Source organism: Amblyraja radiata, chromosome 12, assembly GCF_010909765.2.
Source record: "Amblyraja radiata isolate CabotCenter1 chromosome 12, sAmbRad1.1.pri, whole genome shotgun sequence".
Taxonomy (NCBI): Eukaryota; Metazoa; Chordata; class Chondrichthyes; order Rajiformes; family Rajidae; genus Amblyraja; species Amblyraja radiata.
In genome coordinates, this window is record NC_045967.1 from 35897315 (window position 1) to 35912708 (window position 15394).

The window sequence follows — 15394 nt, forward strand, 5'->3', positions numbered from 1 at the left end:
TTGTTTTGGCCACAAGTCTTTTGGGGTGTTTTGCCTAGTTGTTACTTGCTATTTTCTGTAGGAAATTGGAACACAATTTAGAAGGAGAGAAAAACTTGGAAAACTCGCATTTGGAGAACAAATTCCTTGATGCCAATTCTAAAAGGTTTATGCCCATAACACAATTCTAATATGTGTATGAGCATACTTATGTGTGTACCTTTAGTATGTCCATAAATGTGCGTCACAATATGAGCCTAGTTTGCTAGGTAAATATATGGCTTTGCAGCCTAAAGAGTGAGATGTATGATGTGTTAAAAAGGAACCAGACTGATGTTGAGATATTCTCCTAGAAAGTTACAGCTTAGAATGAAGTACCGAATGATTATCGAGGTCAAAATCATTAGTAACTTTCTAAGAGGAATTGGACATGTACTTGAAAGGAACTAGTTACACATCTGGGGAATGTATGGAAATAGGACCCATTGCATTGCTTTTTCAAAGACCTAACATGGGTACAATGAGCTGAGTGGCTACTTAAAGGGCTTTAAGATCCTGTTTTTTTCATGCATCCTGAAATAGCTCCATTCCAAATGGGCTGGAACTTCAGATCCGCCAATTTGCAACGCCTGACCCCACCAAAATGTGCGGGAAAATATTCTTGAGCGCCATGTAATTTGGTTTCCTGGGTTTGGGCGGCTCCCGGACAGATCTGAAGTAACACTTCCTCCTTGTAATTTTACAGTGGAGACTTTCCAGGGGACTCCCTCTAATAATTATGCTAGGTTAGCCTGAGAGTGAGCATTGGTTGCGAGTAGGTTTCCATCTTGCCAATAATACTGATATATTCATGGATGGCAATTATTTAAAAACAAATAAAATTATGTACTTCCATGATAAAAAGAAAATCATTAAAATGGATCATTAAGGAAGAACTTTTTATTTAAACCATTTTTCGAGACCGTAAATGCAAATGCTAATAAATTTATTAAATTTATCATTATTTTGATATAAATTTTTAACTTGATCATAGTGACGAAACTGGTATAATTCAAAGCGGTGACACAGTGGTGCAGTTGGTAGAGCTGCTGTCTCAGCACCGGAGGTCTGGGTACGATCCTGACCTTGGCTGGTGTCTGTGTGGAGTATGCAGGTTCTCCCTGTGACCTTGTCTGCCCACATGACTCGGTAGGCTGAAAGGAATGTTTCCATTCCATATCGCCTATTCAATCAATATGATCTAAACTATTATTTCAATTACCCGGATCTTCATCTGATGATTTGCTAATTCACATTTAACTGGGTAGAAGTGGGATTCCCAATGAGGTGAACAAATTGCAATGCAACTGATCACTGTTGCTGTGTTAGCTGCACCCGGTTATTGGACTGTAACGTGGAGCCAAGTGGAAGAGTGGAAATCAGCCCATTATCCACCAGGCCCAAATTCATTAAGGGAAATGGCTGCGGACAGATGGTCAACGACAAATTAATTTCCATTTTGATTTAATACCGAATTGATTTAAATGGTTTTAATTGTTTTCCGGTATTCTAATTTGTTTAATATATTTTAATAATTTAATAATACGATCGATCTATTTGACTTCTGATAAGCTGAGGATAGAGCTTCACCAACAGTCGAGGCAATTCTTGGGTGCTGAGGCTGTCCATTACATTTGAAGTGCTGGTGCATTGCACTGAGCTTTGTCTCAACTGGGAGCCAGCTTGCCCAAGGAAGACTGCTCTTGGAAAATATACTTTGTGTCAGAGCGTGATTCATGGATGGTTCAAATTCAGATTAGTTTATTGCCATAAGTACCTGGGTGCTATGAAATTCTATGTTCACATGAAGCTCAAAGTAAAAATATTCATACAGTAAATAATAAATAAAAGTATAAAAAGGTGCAATGGTACAAAAATCTTGTGCAAAAGAATATTAAAGTATGGAATAACCGAATAAGAATAAGGAGAGCACTTCCGGGAATGGGCTGTGAAAGAGATGATTGGTTCAGATGTTGGATAGCTGTGGGGAAGAAGCTGATCTTCTGTCTGGATATCTGAGCTTTCAAGCTCCTGTATCTTCTTTGAGAAGGTAGAAAAGAGAAAAGGGAGTGGCCAGGGTGGCAGGCGTCACTCACAATACTTCCAGCCTTCCTGATACAATGCACCATGAAGATGGACTGGATAGAAGGAAGCAAAGTTACCAATTAGATTGGATGTTTTGATGGTCAGCAGAACATACAGGCCATGATGTTTCAAATTAAAACACCCTTTAAAAAAAAAAAAAAGTGCTTTAATTAAATGGAATTATTTTTCTCTAAGTTTGATGTTCCGACAACTTAGTGTTTACTGACAAGCTTCCATTTGCTACATGTAGTTGAATCTTTCGTCCCATCTAATTGCTGCCCCTCGTGGGAATAACAGAGTATTGAAGTACAACTCATAGAAACATAGAAAATAGGTGCAGGAGTAGGCCATTCGGCCCTTCGAGCCTGCACCGCCATTCGATATGATCATGGCTGATCATCCAACTCAGTATCCCATCCCTGCCTTCTCTCCATACCCCCTGATCCCTTTAGCCACACGGGCCACATCTAACTCCCTCTTAAATATAGCCAATTAACTGGCCTCAACTACCTTCTGTGGCAGAGAATTCCACAGATTCACCACTCTCTGTGTAAAAAATGATTTTCTCATCTCCGTCCTAAAAGACTTTCCTCTTATCCTTAAACTGTGACCCCTAGTTCTGGACTTCCCCAACATCGGGAATAATCTTCCTGCATCTAGTCTGTCCAACCCCTTAAGAATTTTGTAAGTTTCTATAAGATCCCCCCTCAATCTTCTGAATTCTAGCGTGTACAAGCCGAGTCTATCCAGTCTTTCTTCATATGAAAGTCCTGCCATCCCAGGAATCAGTCTGGTGATCCAAGTCACCCACTACGTCATTTATTGTGGAAAATCTGCTTTAAACTTGAGTTATTGTTATGTAGGGTAGTTCCCAGTAATAACATTTTTTCACTTGGGTGGGATATTTGCTGCACTCTGGCACTCTTTTTTTTAAATGTTGTGAATAGCTGACTGTTCCAGAAGGCCATGCTGCAGTTGGCTGAATGTATTGACTGGGGATCTACAGAGAGGTCATTGTGAACTGCCTGATGCGGCAGCAGGCTGCTATTGATGGGGAAAGCTGCAGCAAGGCCTCACATTTTCATAGCAGAAAATACATTTGTTTTTGTGTACGACGTGAATGGCTTGGACTGCTATTATCTCTCTGATTTGAGATGTTCCACTAGTTGAATTTGAGTTTTTTTCTTTTAAGATCCACACCCTCTTCTGCAGTACCTGTGAAAGGCATACAGCGCTAATTTCCTCTCCTCCCACAGGAAGTTCATGCCCTGCTCTTGTTACCTTGGCAACTATTGGCTCGTTGTCAAAAGAGAAAATGATCCATGGCAATGGACACCAAATCTGACCTCGATTACAGCAGAGGTGCTGTATGTTTGGAAATGAGTACAGTGTGTTCGTGGCAGGAGAGGAGAGTATGCCTGATGCGTGTGTGTAGAAGCAGGGAGATTAAAGCTGGGTACTGTGTGTTCGGAGAAGTGTGTAGAATACTTTCGGGTTGTATTGATACAGAGGCAAAATATGTAGGCGACACGACAAAGCAATATGTGGGAACGGAAGCATAGAACGTGCTTTGATAGCACAAGTCCGTGTTAATATCTAATATTCGACGTGCAAGCATAGGAGAGAACACAATTTGAAATGCAATACACTCAAGCATTACCGTTTGAAAGAAAATATTACTCTTTATTGCTTTATAGTACATTCTAACCGGTGGTAACACATTCCACTTTTGTCAGCTGGAGAAATTGGAATTTTGGGAAATGAAACCTTGAAAGAAGTCCAGTATCCAAAAGAAAATATCTTGAAACAAAAAATTATTCTGGCTGTTTGAAGATCATAACATCATAAGGTCATAAGAGATATGAGCAGAATTAGGCCATCGTCTACTCTGCCATTTAATCATGGCTGATCTATCTCTCCCTCCTAACCCCATTCTCCTGCCTTCTCCACATAACCCCTAACACCTGTACGAATCAAGAATCTATTTATTGCTGCCTTAAATATATCTACTGATTTTGCCTCCACAGCCTTCTGTGGCAAAGAATTCCACAGATTTACCACCCTCTGTATGAAGAAATTCCTCCTCATCTCCTTCCTAAAAGAACGTCCTTTAATTCTGAGGCTATGACCTCTAGTCTGAGACTCTGCCACTAGTGGAAACATCTCAAAGTTGCGATCCCCTAATTTTCATGTCCCTGCAGCTGGGGGGATTCCAGCAGTTTCCTCAAATTCCAGTTTTACCGTCTGCAACATCCCAGAGCGTGAAGTGATGGTGAGGTTCATTATTTTATCCAGCACAGTGAGTGCTAGAGGATGAAGATCACGTCAATCTGTGTAGCGCAGGGATCCTCTTTAGGCATACTATTGGGGACATGTAAATCCATCCAATTTCCTGAAAACCTTTACTTCATCTGCACCTTCTCCTGTCATGCACATCTGCCAGTATGGAATGAAGGGGTCATGCACACAACTCCTTATAATAGGTATGTTGCAAAGCCTACCTGAAGCGTCTTTGAAGATCTGCTGCTGAGGTTGTGCGCGATTTTGGCGCCGTTTAGAGGGGGCGGGTTTAAAACGCGATTTTCTCTAGGCTGTTCAAATCGAAGATGTTCAGCCTAGTTAATTATTAACGAAAAATCGCTGGAAGACCCCGTCGCAAAAGCTATTATTAGGTTTAAAGGCCTCGTATAATAGTTATAGTAGTTTAAAAATCAATCTCTAAACCCGCGGCCGCCAGCAACCGCAGAGTCTCATAAAGCAAATAGCAGAAGTTAGGTTGTATATTTTTACATTAAAAAGGGCTTCTAAAGATCCCTTTATACAAAATTTAATATTGCGAGTAGCTCAATTTGGCCCCATTATATCGCGCAGTATTTTTCTCGGCATTTGGGGCACAAATCTACCGCAATGTGAACGTTCTAAACCAGCGCGTTCCACAGGGACCCACTAGAAAGCTGATTTAAATGGGCATTTATTTACAGCAATTGAACACTGAATTCCTTCCATTTGGTCTATAAATTAATGTAAATGAGATTTTAAAATCATGTTTTATTGTGACTTATTTGTGAATATTATTTGGACATTTAGGCTATTTAAAAATGTTAATAATTTATTAAGAAATGGATAGATGTTTAGATCTAGTAATTGAAGTCTGAAATTAGCTACAATTAGGTAACTAACTAATTATATGCTTTAATTTCAGGTCATCCAAGTAAGATTATTTTATATTTGTTTCAGAATGCTTCAATCTATGATAACTGAAAATTTCATTCAGTTCTCTTAATTTTTAAGAAAGTTATGGGCTTTTGACTGTTCACGATCACAACTTTTTTGTTATGTCCATAGAAAATCAATAGGGAACAAGATGCTCATTTCCGAGTATGAAAATGGCCATAACTTTTTAAATACTTGAGATATGAAAGTGAATTAGGTGTCAAATTAAACTTATTTTTATGCTTTATCTGATGGGATAAATTACAGACTTGATTTTTAAAATCTCAAAATTTTGTAACATTGCTACTTATAATTGGGCAAGCGTTCATGGCAAGAGGTCATTGTAATATGGTTCTCCTTATGTTTGACTCTGGATCTCACGTAGAAGCTCTCCAAGGACTTTTACCTACAGAGTAGTGTTTATGCAGAACACAGAACCCAGGACATGACTGATAGATGCGGCATAACAAGGCCGAGAGGCAAAGGAAACATACCATTGTAGGTGCACATAGACCTTCCTATTTTCCAAATTTTTCATTACTTTGCGGGGCTCAATAGTGAAGGTTCAACATATTGATTGAGCATGAAACCAAATCAACTTCCCCATTACAGCTGATTATGGGGATCCATCAGCATAGACAGCATTATTTTATTTCAATTAAGTGCATTCATTAAAGAGCTTTGCAGGCACTCATAATGATAGATGTGTAAGCAATTGCAATTTACACAGTGATGTAATTGCCAACAAGACAAATTGCAATAATTGTTCATTGTTTAAATTACAGAAAGCTCTCACTATAATCGTGAAGTGCTTATCCAGTTAATGGGACTATATATGCAATGACCTCTATTAGTGAGGGTATCTGATGGGAGCAAGAGCAGATAAACTTGATGAGTGGATGTGCAGCACAGTGGTACAGCTGCTAGAGCTGTTGCCTCATGGCACCAGAGACATGGGTTTGATCTGGACTTCATGTGCTGTTTGTGAGGAGTTTGCACGTTCTCCCTACGATGGCATGGGTTCCTCTGGGTGCTCCAATTTCCTCCCACATCCTAAAGACATGCAGGTTTGTAGGTTAATTGTCCTCCGTAAAAGTGTCCCTTGTGAGTAGGGAATGAATGAGAAAATAAGATAACAAAACTTGTGTGAACTTGTTGGTCAGAGTGTACTCTGTGGGCTGTAGGGCCTATTCACATATTGTATCTTTAAACTGTACTAAAATAAAGTGGCATGTTTTGAATTTATTATTCGGTATTGACATAAAAATCACCACATACATGCCTGATATTGTACCTAAGTCATCAAATTAATAGAACAAAATGCCAAAAGATCTGAATGAACACTTTCCTTAAGAAACTCAATGATGTTTGAAGATGACCGCTCCGATATAGATCAACATTGGATTCTGTCCATGTTCTTTACGCTATGACAGGAGATAGAAACATAGAAAACATAGAAAATAGGTGCAGGAGTAGGCCATTCGGCCCTTCGAGCCTGCACCGCCATTCAATATGATCATGGCTGATCATAAACTATGGTTTTAACTAGGAAAAGAGTTATGCTGGCCATCTGACACAGCACTTGAATTACCTGATCATTCAACTGTGTTTTGCTGCCAAATAAATGGGCCATGGTGTCTCACATTATGGGGGCAAATAAGGCTTACAAATGGGAATGCAGATGTGGATGGGGCAGAGATTGCAGTGGAGATTGGGAGCTCCAGGAGCGAGTGAAAGAGACATGGCATTCTCATCAACTACCCACAGTATACGTCAATGATTTGGATGAGAGAACCAAATGTAACATTTCTAAGTTTACCGATGACACAAAACTGGGTGAGGTTGAGAGGGATGAAATAATAAGGCTTCAAAGCAATGTAAACAAGTTGGGAAGTGAGTGCTACATGGTAAATGCAGAATAGTGTGGTAAATGTGAAGTTATTTATTTTAGTAGGCAAAACATAAAGGTGGAGCCTTATCCATAGGTGGTTATCTTCCAGATTCAATTTTACATTGAACTATTTCAGGAATCTCACTTCTTCTGTGTGTACATAGATTTAGATCTATGTTTCAGGCAATTCAGTAATGAAAAGAGATAAAAGCTGGGAATATTTAGCAGGTCAGGCAGCTTCTATGTTGGGGGAAGTAGGGTTAACATTTTGGGTTACATAGAAACATAGAAATTAGGTGCAGGAGTAGACCATTCTGCCCTTCGAGCCTGCACCGCCATTCAATATGATCATGGCTGATCATCCAACTCAGTATCCCGTACCTGCCTTCTCTCCATACCCTCTGATCCCCTTAGCCACAAGGGCCACATCTAACTCCCTCTTAAATATAGCCAATGAACTGGCCTCGACTACCCTCTGTGGCAGAGAGTTCCAGAGATTCACCACTCTGTGTGAAAAAAGTTCTTCTCATCTCGGTTTTAAAGGATTTCCCCCTTATCCTTAAGCTGTGACCCCTTGTCCTGGACTTCCCCAACATCGGGAGCAATCTTCCTGCATCTAGCCTGTCCAACCCCTTAAGAATTTTATAAGTTTCTATAAGATCCCCTCTCAATCTCCTAAATTCTAGAGAGTAGGTTGATGACTTTTCACCAGAATTGGTAAAGAATAGAAATGTAAAAAAGCTGAAACTTGGGGGATATTGGGGGAGGAGCAGTGGGAATACAAGGGAAGGTGTGTGATTGGGTCTGTAGCAGGCGTCTAATTTTGCTCTCTCTTACCCAACCTGCTCCCCCTTCCCCTCCCATACCACATACCTTCCCCTGAAACTTAAACCTTGTTTCATTTCTCACTTGTCCTGGAGTTTGAATCAGATATGGTGATAATGTCAGATGAAGGTGAACTTTGAGCTATTAGACCCCAGAATGGGAGTTGGGCCCATTCCTGCTTTGTTCTTTACCATTTCAAAAGCCTCTCTTGCAGCAATGGTGAGAATTCATGGAAAATAAGCTTTTTAGGTTTGTCATCATGAAATTTCTTCAAAGGCCATTTAGGAAAGCCCCCATCTCTAGTCTAGACTGCGCAGCCATGCCAAAATATAGAAAATATGAGTGAACATGCTGACAAGTTCATGATAATAGACCTGCAGATATGACTGCAAGTGAAAGAATCATGTTCGAATTGTGATCAAAAATAGTGATTCTAATGCACTGATAGTGTTGCCATGGTAAACCTTACAGTGAAATACGTGCTCAATTATGGAGCAGTTGAAAAATGCAGTGGGAGGGCAGTTGTATAGAATGTGCACAAAATCAGTTTGTCATTTATTGTAATAGGCTCATCAGGATTGACTGACTGGAATTACCCAATTATTTCCACTCTCTCTGTCAAATTGTGCTATCTTTCTCAAAAGGTCAAGAAAAGGAAACTTTTGTTGATGAGTGAGGGATACTGGTAAACTCTGTAATCTTCACCCCTGATACGTAACCAGCAATGCAACTATTTCCAGAAAAGCACCACAGATCAATTTTCACCCATCACAATTCTTCCGTCTATTACATTCAATAGTATCAGAATGAGTACTTGAACAGCCATATCTGCAGCCTTGACTAGTGACCAAAGAGCAGGGAGGTGGGATGAACCAGCAGGGCCAAGTACCAAAGAATAATTTTGATATTTGTTACGACTTCAGACAGTTTTTGGTGACAGTTTCTTGTAAAACTAAAATCATTGATAGTCAAATTCAGATACCCCTCCACTGTTCTGCCTGCTTGAACATATTGTACAATACCCCTGTAACAATGAAGAAATTGTTACCATTACTATCTACAGTTGTGCCAATGAAAGTCAAAGAAGCCATTATAAGACCGAGAAACAAGAATAAAACTATAAGACATCAGCCAAACATTAAGCTTACCATGGATCGATGTATAGAAGATACATGATAAGGGAATAAAGTTTAGTGCAAGGTATAGCCAGCATAGTCTGATCAAGGATAGTCCGAGGGTCACCAAAGAGGTAGATAGTAGTTCAGCACTCTTTTGTTTCAAGGGTGAATATCTCGTCTAACGAACGGTACAGTGATCTTTCATCTTTTACTAATTTCCATAATATTCATAATATTATTTACTGTTCTATTTTTGAGAGCAATGGTAAAGCCAAAAAGTTAACATTTATTTCTGTTTTAATAAGTATTTTATATGTTAAATGCTTGAAGAAAAGCATACAATTCAATTTGCACACAGTAAAATGTAATTAAACAAAATAATAAATGGAAAGTTTCACATTTGCAAACACTTTAAAAAGAAATCTTTTCTCTTCACAGACAGTCCCAGCTTCTGAATGTGAGGGGCCGGAATCAGTCCCAATGTTGATAAATAATGTGAAAATGGAATCGTCTATGTTGCTTGATGATCTGAAGAAAGATTCACCGGTGTTACTCAGCACCATTAAAATGGAACCACCAGAGGAACTGCTTTCAAATGATGATAACCAGCCACAGACAGAACCTGTTGATCTGTCCTTAAATAAATCTAGGACCTCGCCCATAGCGCCACTAGTTACAACGCCATTTCCGGTTATAGCAGCCTCTTCGTTTTCTTCTTTGAACAACTCATCTATGAGATCAATCAACATTACTTCAGCCATCCCAGCAGTGTTATCGCCAGGTTCCATCTTGGCCTCCTCCCAGGGGGTTGGTGGCCAGCAGATTCTGCACGTCATACACGCTGTGCCCTCAATCAGTTTACCTAGGAAAATGGGCAACCTCCAACATCTGCCTGTGGTGGTCCAGTCATTGCCTGTGGTCTACACGGCTGTGCAACCTGATGGCATCTTGTCATCAATCACTGTCCCTCTCATTGGGGATGATGGAAAAAGTGAAGGTGCAGGTAAGAACATTGATTGATTTTAGATTGATTCTTAAATTGCTTAGATAGCTTGCAACTTTTTATGCAATGAACTCGTGCTCTCTGGTGACCATATTGATTTAGCAATTGGTTATTTTTCCATACGCAGAGCGGTGTGATCTTGCTGTGGTTACCTAGCCTTGAGGCATCAGTCAGTTCAGCTGGAGATTTAGGTAAAGCATATTAACTCATGTCTACAGGTTTAGCTAGAATTGCAACTGCGAGTTACATTAAATTGTTGACATTTTTGAAATCAATCTATTTGGAATACTGGAACTCATTTCTATTGTGTTTTTTTTAAAACATGTTTTTGAACAAATCCCAATGTAAGAGAGAAGTGGTCAAGTTGTCAATCATCATTTATGTTGCATTAAGTGCTGAGAAGTGTAAAGATGTCCTCTGAGTCTTGGTTTTGTTTGCTGGTACTATAAATGTATTAGGATTATCCCTCTGAGCATGATAATCCTACTACACATTCACCTCAACTTACTGTATAAACTACTAAATAAATGCTTTGCTTTACCCTGCTGAGGGTTGACAACATCTAGCAAAATTGAAACATTGTCTATTGACCTAATGGCATCTTTTTTTGATGATAGTATGGGAATAACTATTCAGACTGTTGCTCAACCTGGTTACTGGTGTAGATGCGACCATTATTGTATGCAAGAGAAAACAGTGGCACAGCTGGCAGAGCTGCTGCATCACAGCACCAGAGACCCGGGTTTGATACTGACCTGCATATTCTCCTTGTGACCACATGGGTTTCATCTGGATGTTCTGGTTTCTTCCCACATCCCAGTGACGTGTAGTTTGTAGTTTAATAGACTTCTGTATATTGCCCCTCGTATGTAGGGAGTTGATGCAAAAGAGGGATGACATAGATCTGGGGTGAACAGGTAATTGATGGCCTTAGTGGGCAGAAGGGCCTGTTTCCATGGTGTATATCTTTCTTTCTCTAAAGAGATCAACATTTAAAATGGTGAAATACCCATGCCTGCGTAGCTGGTCATAGTGCGAACACCATCAAGTTCGCCGATGACACCACTGTGGTTGGACGAATCACAGATGGGGACGAGTCAGAGTATATAAGTGAGATCGACCGACTGACCAAATGGTGCCAGCACAACAACCTGGCTCTCAACATCAGTAAGTCCAATTATGGTCCACAAACTGATTGTGAACTTTAGTAGGGGAAGGATGAGGGCCCACAATCCTGTTTATGGTGGAGAGGGTCAATAACTTCAAATTCCTGGGCGTGCATATATCAGAAGATCTTTCCTGGACCCAGCACACCGATGCAACATCAGCGACTCTACTTCCTGAGAAGATTACGGAGATTCAGCATGTCGAAGTGGATTCCCCTAAACTTCTACAGGTGCACGGTAGAGAGCATTCTGACTGGTTGCATCGTGGCCTGGTTTGGCAATTTGAACTTCCAGGAGCAAAAAAGACTGCAAAAAATTGTGACCACTGCCCAGCCCATCACCAGCTTTAACCTCCCCACCGTCGAAGGGATCAATTGTAGTCGTTCCCGCAAATAGGCAGCCAACATCATCAAAGACCCACACCATCCTGGCCACACACTTATCTCACCACTGCCATCAGCAAGAAGGTACAGGAGCCTGAAGACTGTAACGTCCAGGTTCAGGAATAGCTTCTTTCCCACAGCCATCAGGCTATTAAACACAACAAATAAGCTATGAGCTCTGAACTGCAAAATAGTATATTATTATTTGTTATTTGCACTATATTTGTTATTTATTTAATTTTTTTCTCCCCGTTATATACAATGTTTACATATTCACATATTCTGTTGTGCTGCCGCAAGTAAGAATTTCAATGTCCCGTCCGGGACATATGACAATAAAACACTCTTGACTTGACTTTTGTAACCCCGTAAGAACAAGTAGTCTTTTTCTGATCGATGGCCAGTGAACAATTAGTACTACTTTCCCAATGGCATAGCAAATGTATTCAGTGAACAGTGCTTTCATGTGGGTTGATAAGGTACCAATTTCAAATCCCAAATGTTTTTGATCTCGGTAACTATGCTGATTGGTTTCTGCAAATTGGCTAACAGTCATGGATTAGGGAGACACATCGACTGTCATGGTTTCTATTGTTGGATTGGATTAGTCTTGTAGTAGCTGAATATCTTCTTAAGGTTCAGTCAAGAGGAAACGTTGAAGAATTTTAAAATCTGTTATCAATTAAAGTGTCCATCGAGCTATTGAAATATAGTAAACCCCAATGGATTTTAGGAAAACTTAGAAAAGTAACTAAAAACATATTTTGCCGCCTTCCATGGTTCCCGGTTTAGAGGCAACATGGTGCATCTAGTCGCTGTTAGAACTAATACATGTACGAAGTTTAGATAAAGCTGGGTAAGGATATTTTAACTGAGACATGAAACCGCACTTATATGTGACTCCAGTCCCACACCATCTTGTTTGATTGAACCAGCAAAATATTCAATTACATCTGAACCAGCTGTAAGCGTTTGTAGAAGTAACACACACATCCCGAGAGCAATTAGACATGGTGCAAGATATTAACAGTCTTACCTAGGGAATTATTCCACTACGGAATTAGAGTTTTCAGGGACAGGATGAAAATTGATGTGCTTTGACACACAAAAAAAAAGTTTCTTGAGGTCTTGATAGTTTGTTTTAGTTTCATTTAACTAACTTGCACTACCCTCTATCATGTCCACGCCAGGAAATAGATTCACCTCTGTTGTCCTAACTAAACAGCTAATTCAATGACCATCAACAAGTTGTGGAGCCCAAATGTTTTCTATTTTCCAGTCTAATTATTTAAATATTTACATTGGCTTTCTGAAATTTCGTGTTAGCCAAGCTAAATGCTTAAAACTTATTCCAAGTTTGGATGTGACTGGAACCAAAATGTTTACATATGGATTTATGTATAAATTGCATAAAAGTATCAGTATTTTTTGTGAGGCAGTTTCCAGATTTGCATGTTTTTTTTGTACTGTGATCTTTGTTTCCTTTTCCCTTCCCCAGTTTCGCCTCTGCTTAGAGCAGGTGGTCTGTTCCTAGACCACAAGAAGGGGGAACAGCTCAGTGAAATTTTCTAATCCAGAGCGAAAGCCAGTATAGGAGCCAAGGTCACTTGGAAAGGAGGTTTTAAGATTATTGAGACCAAAATAACTATTTTTGAGGTTTGTCTTCTAGCTTATAGACAAATAACTGACTTTTTGGAATATGCCCACCCCTAAGAGTCAAACTAATGGACTAATAACTAGGTAGTGGAATAATTTCAATCCTTCCAGCACCGACCAGATTAGAGTATGATGGAAACATTTTGTGAATGGCCTGCAGATTGGAAAACAAGACTTGCATGTCTTTCGCAAGTCGAACTGGATAGTCAGCATATTTTGTTAAAACAGAGACTGTATGTTTCTCTTCGGAGTTTGCATTGCATTATGGTGAATGTAGCAACTTTGCAAAGCTTTTCCGTAGCCTTTATATCTGTAACAATGCACCTGAATTCCTCATTTGAGGTGTTTTGAATTGCATTAACTAGGAGCTACCCCTACTGGCATAGCACAATGTGCTTAATTATAGGCATATTCTTCATTTTAATGGCAATGGGTACAGCCACAAAGTTTCAGGGAACATAATATACTTATAGTTAGTTAGTTATAATAATGTTTACATTCGTTTTTTAAATTTCATATTGATATTTTGAAACTGCCAATGAGTGCAAAATATTGATGTGCTATTGTAGATCTTTTTTACTGAAATTTAAACAACAGTTGGCCTTAAACCACCCTCCTCCCTCGGTTTCAATAAGAAGATTTGTGTTCCAAAATACAAAGTGAAGGTGATAGCTTTGGTCCAATCACTCTTGCCTCCGAGGCTGTGGGTACAAATACAGTGATGAATGCATAATCTAAACTGGCACTAAGGTGCATAACTAAGAAGTTGACTCATTACATCAGTCACTGAAAGTAAGCGTGCAGGTACAGCAAGCAGTGAAGAAAGCAAATGGCATGTTGGCCTTGTAGCGAGAGGATTTTAGTATAGGAGCAAGGAGGTCCTACTGCAGTTCTGCAGGGCCCGGGTGAGACCACACCTGGAGTATTGTGTGCAGTTTTGGTCTCCTAATTTGAGGAAGGACATTCTTGCTATTGAGGGAGTGCAGCATAGGTTCACGAGGTTAATTCACGGGATGGCTGGACTGACATACGATGAAAGAATGGGTCGACTGGGCTTTTATTCACTGGAATTTAGAATGGTGAGAGGGGATCTTATAGAAACATATAAAATTCTTAAGGGATTGGACAGGCTAGATGCAGGAAAAATGTTCCCAGATTTGGGGGAGTCCAGAACCAGGGGTCACAGTTTAAGAATAAGGGGTAGGCCATTTTGGACTGAGATGAAGAATAACCTTTTTACCCAGAGAGTTGTGAATCTGTGGAATTCTCTGCCACAGATGGCAGTGAGGCCAATGCACTGGATATATTCAAGAGAGAGTTAGATATAGCTCATAGGACTCACAAAATCAAGAGAGATGGGGGAAAAAGCAAGAACAGGGTACCGATTTTGGATGATCAGCCAGGATCATATTAATAACCATATAACCGTATAACAATTACAGCACGGAAACAGGCTATCTCGGCCCTACAAGTCCGTGCTGAACACTTATTTTCCCTTAGTCCCATCTACCTGCACTCAGACCATAACCCTCCATTCCTTTCCCATCCATATACCTATCAATACATTGAATGGCGGTCGGTGCTGGCTCGAAGGGCCTAATGGCCTACTCCTGCACCTATTTTCTATGTTTCTATTGTCCTGAGGCTATTATCTGCTGTTAAAACAGCATTGCTGATCTCCCCCTTACCTTTAAATTGTTCTTGAAATGAGAAAATTTGTTACCTTCTATTTGAAAACTCTTATTGTGCTATCGTCCTTGTGGAACCGCATCCTGTTCAAGAACAAGTGTCAATAGCAGATTTTCTGGTGTTATCTGCTAAACAAGACAGAAGTTGCAAAATAGACCCCAGAAAACTGCGCCAAGGCAGGATCACAGTCACCACACATTGGGGAGGGTTCAGCAGGTTTCCCCTTCACGAATCCATGGCCAAAAACACCAGGAGACTTTCAAAAACAGAGCGGTCATCCTCAGAAATAGGAGAAAACCTTCTGACAAATTAGATGGCACCTAAAGCCTTCCTCGCCCAGGGAGGTA

General features: G+C 40.0%; 1 protein-coding gene across 7 annotated transcripts in view; it reads left to right on the top strand.

The window, feature by feature from the left end:
* Positions 1-15394, top strand: part of LOC116979074 (Krueppel-like factor 12) — a 134193-nt gene that overhangs the window by 76137 nt on the left and 42662 nt on the right. For all 7 annotated transcript variants that reach the window (XM_033030515.1, XM_033030516.1, XM_033030519.1 and 4 more), the window contains one exon: positions 9589-10153. In XM_033030515.1, the coding sequence (XP_032886406.1) occupies positions 9589-10153 (565 nt within the window). The remainder of the gene's footprint in view (positions 1-9588; positions 10154-15394) is intronic.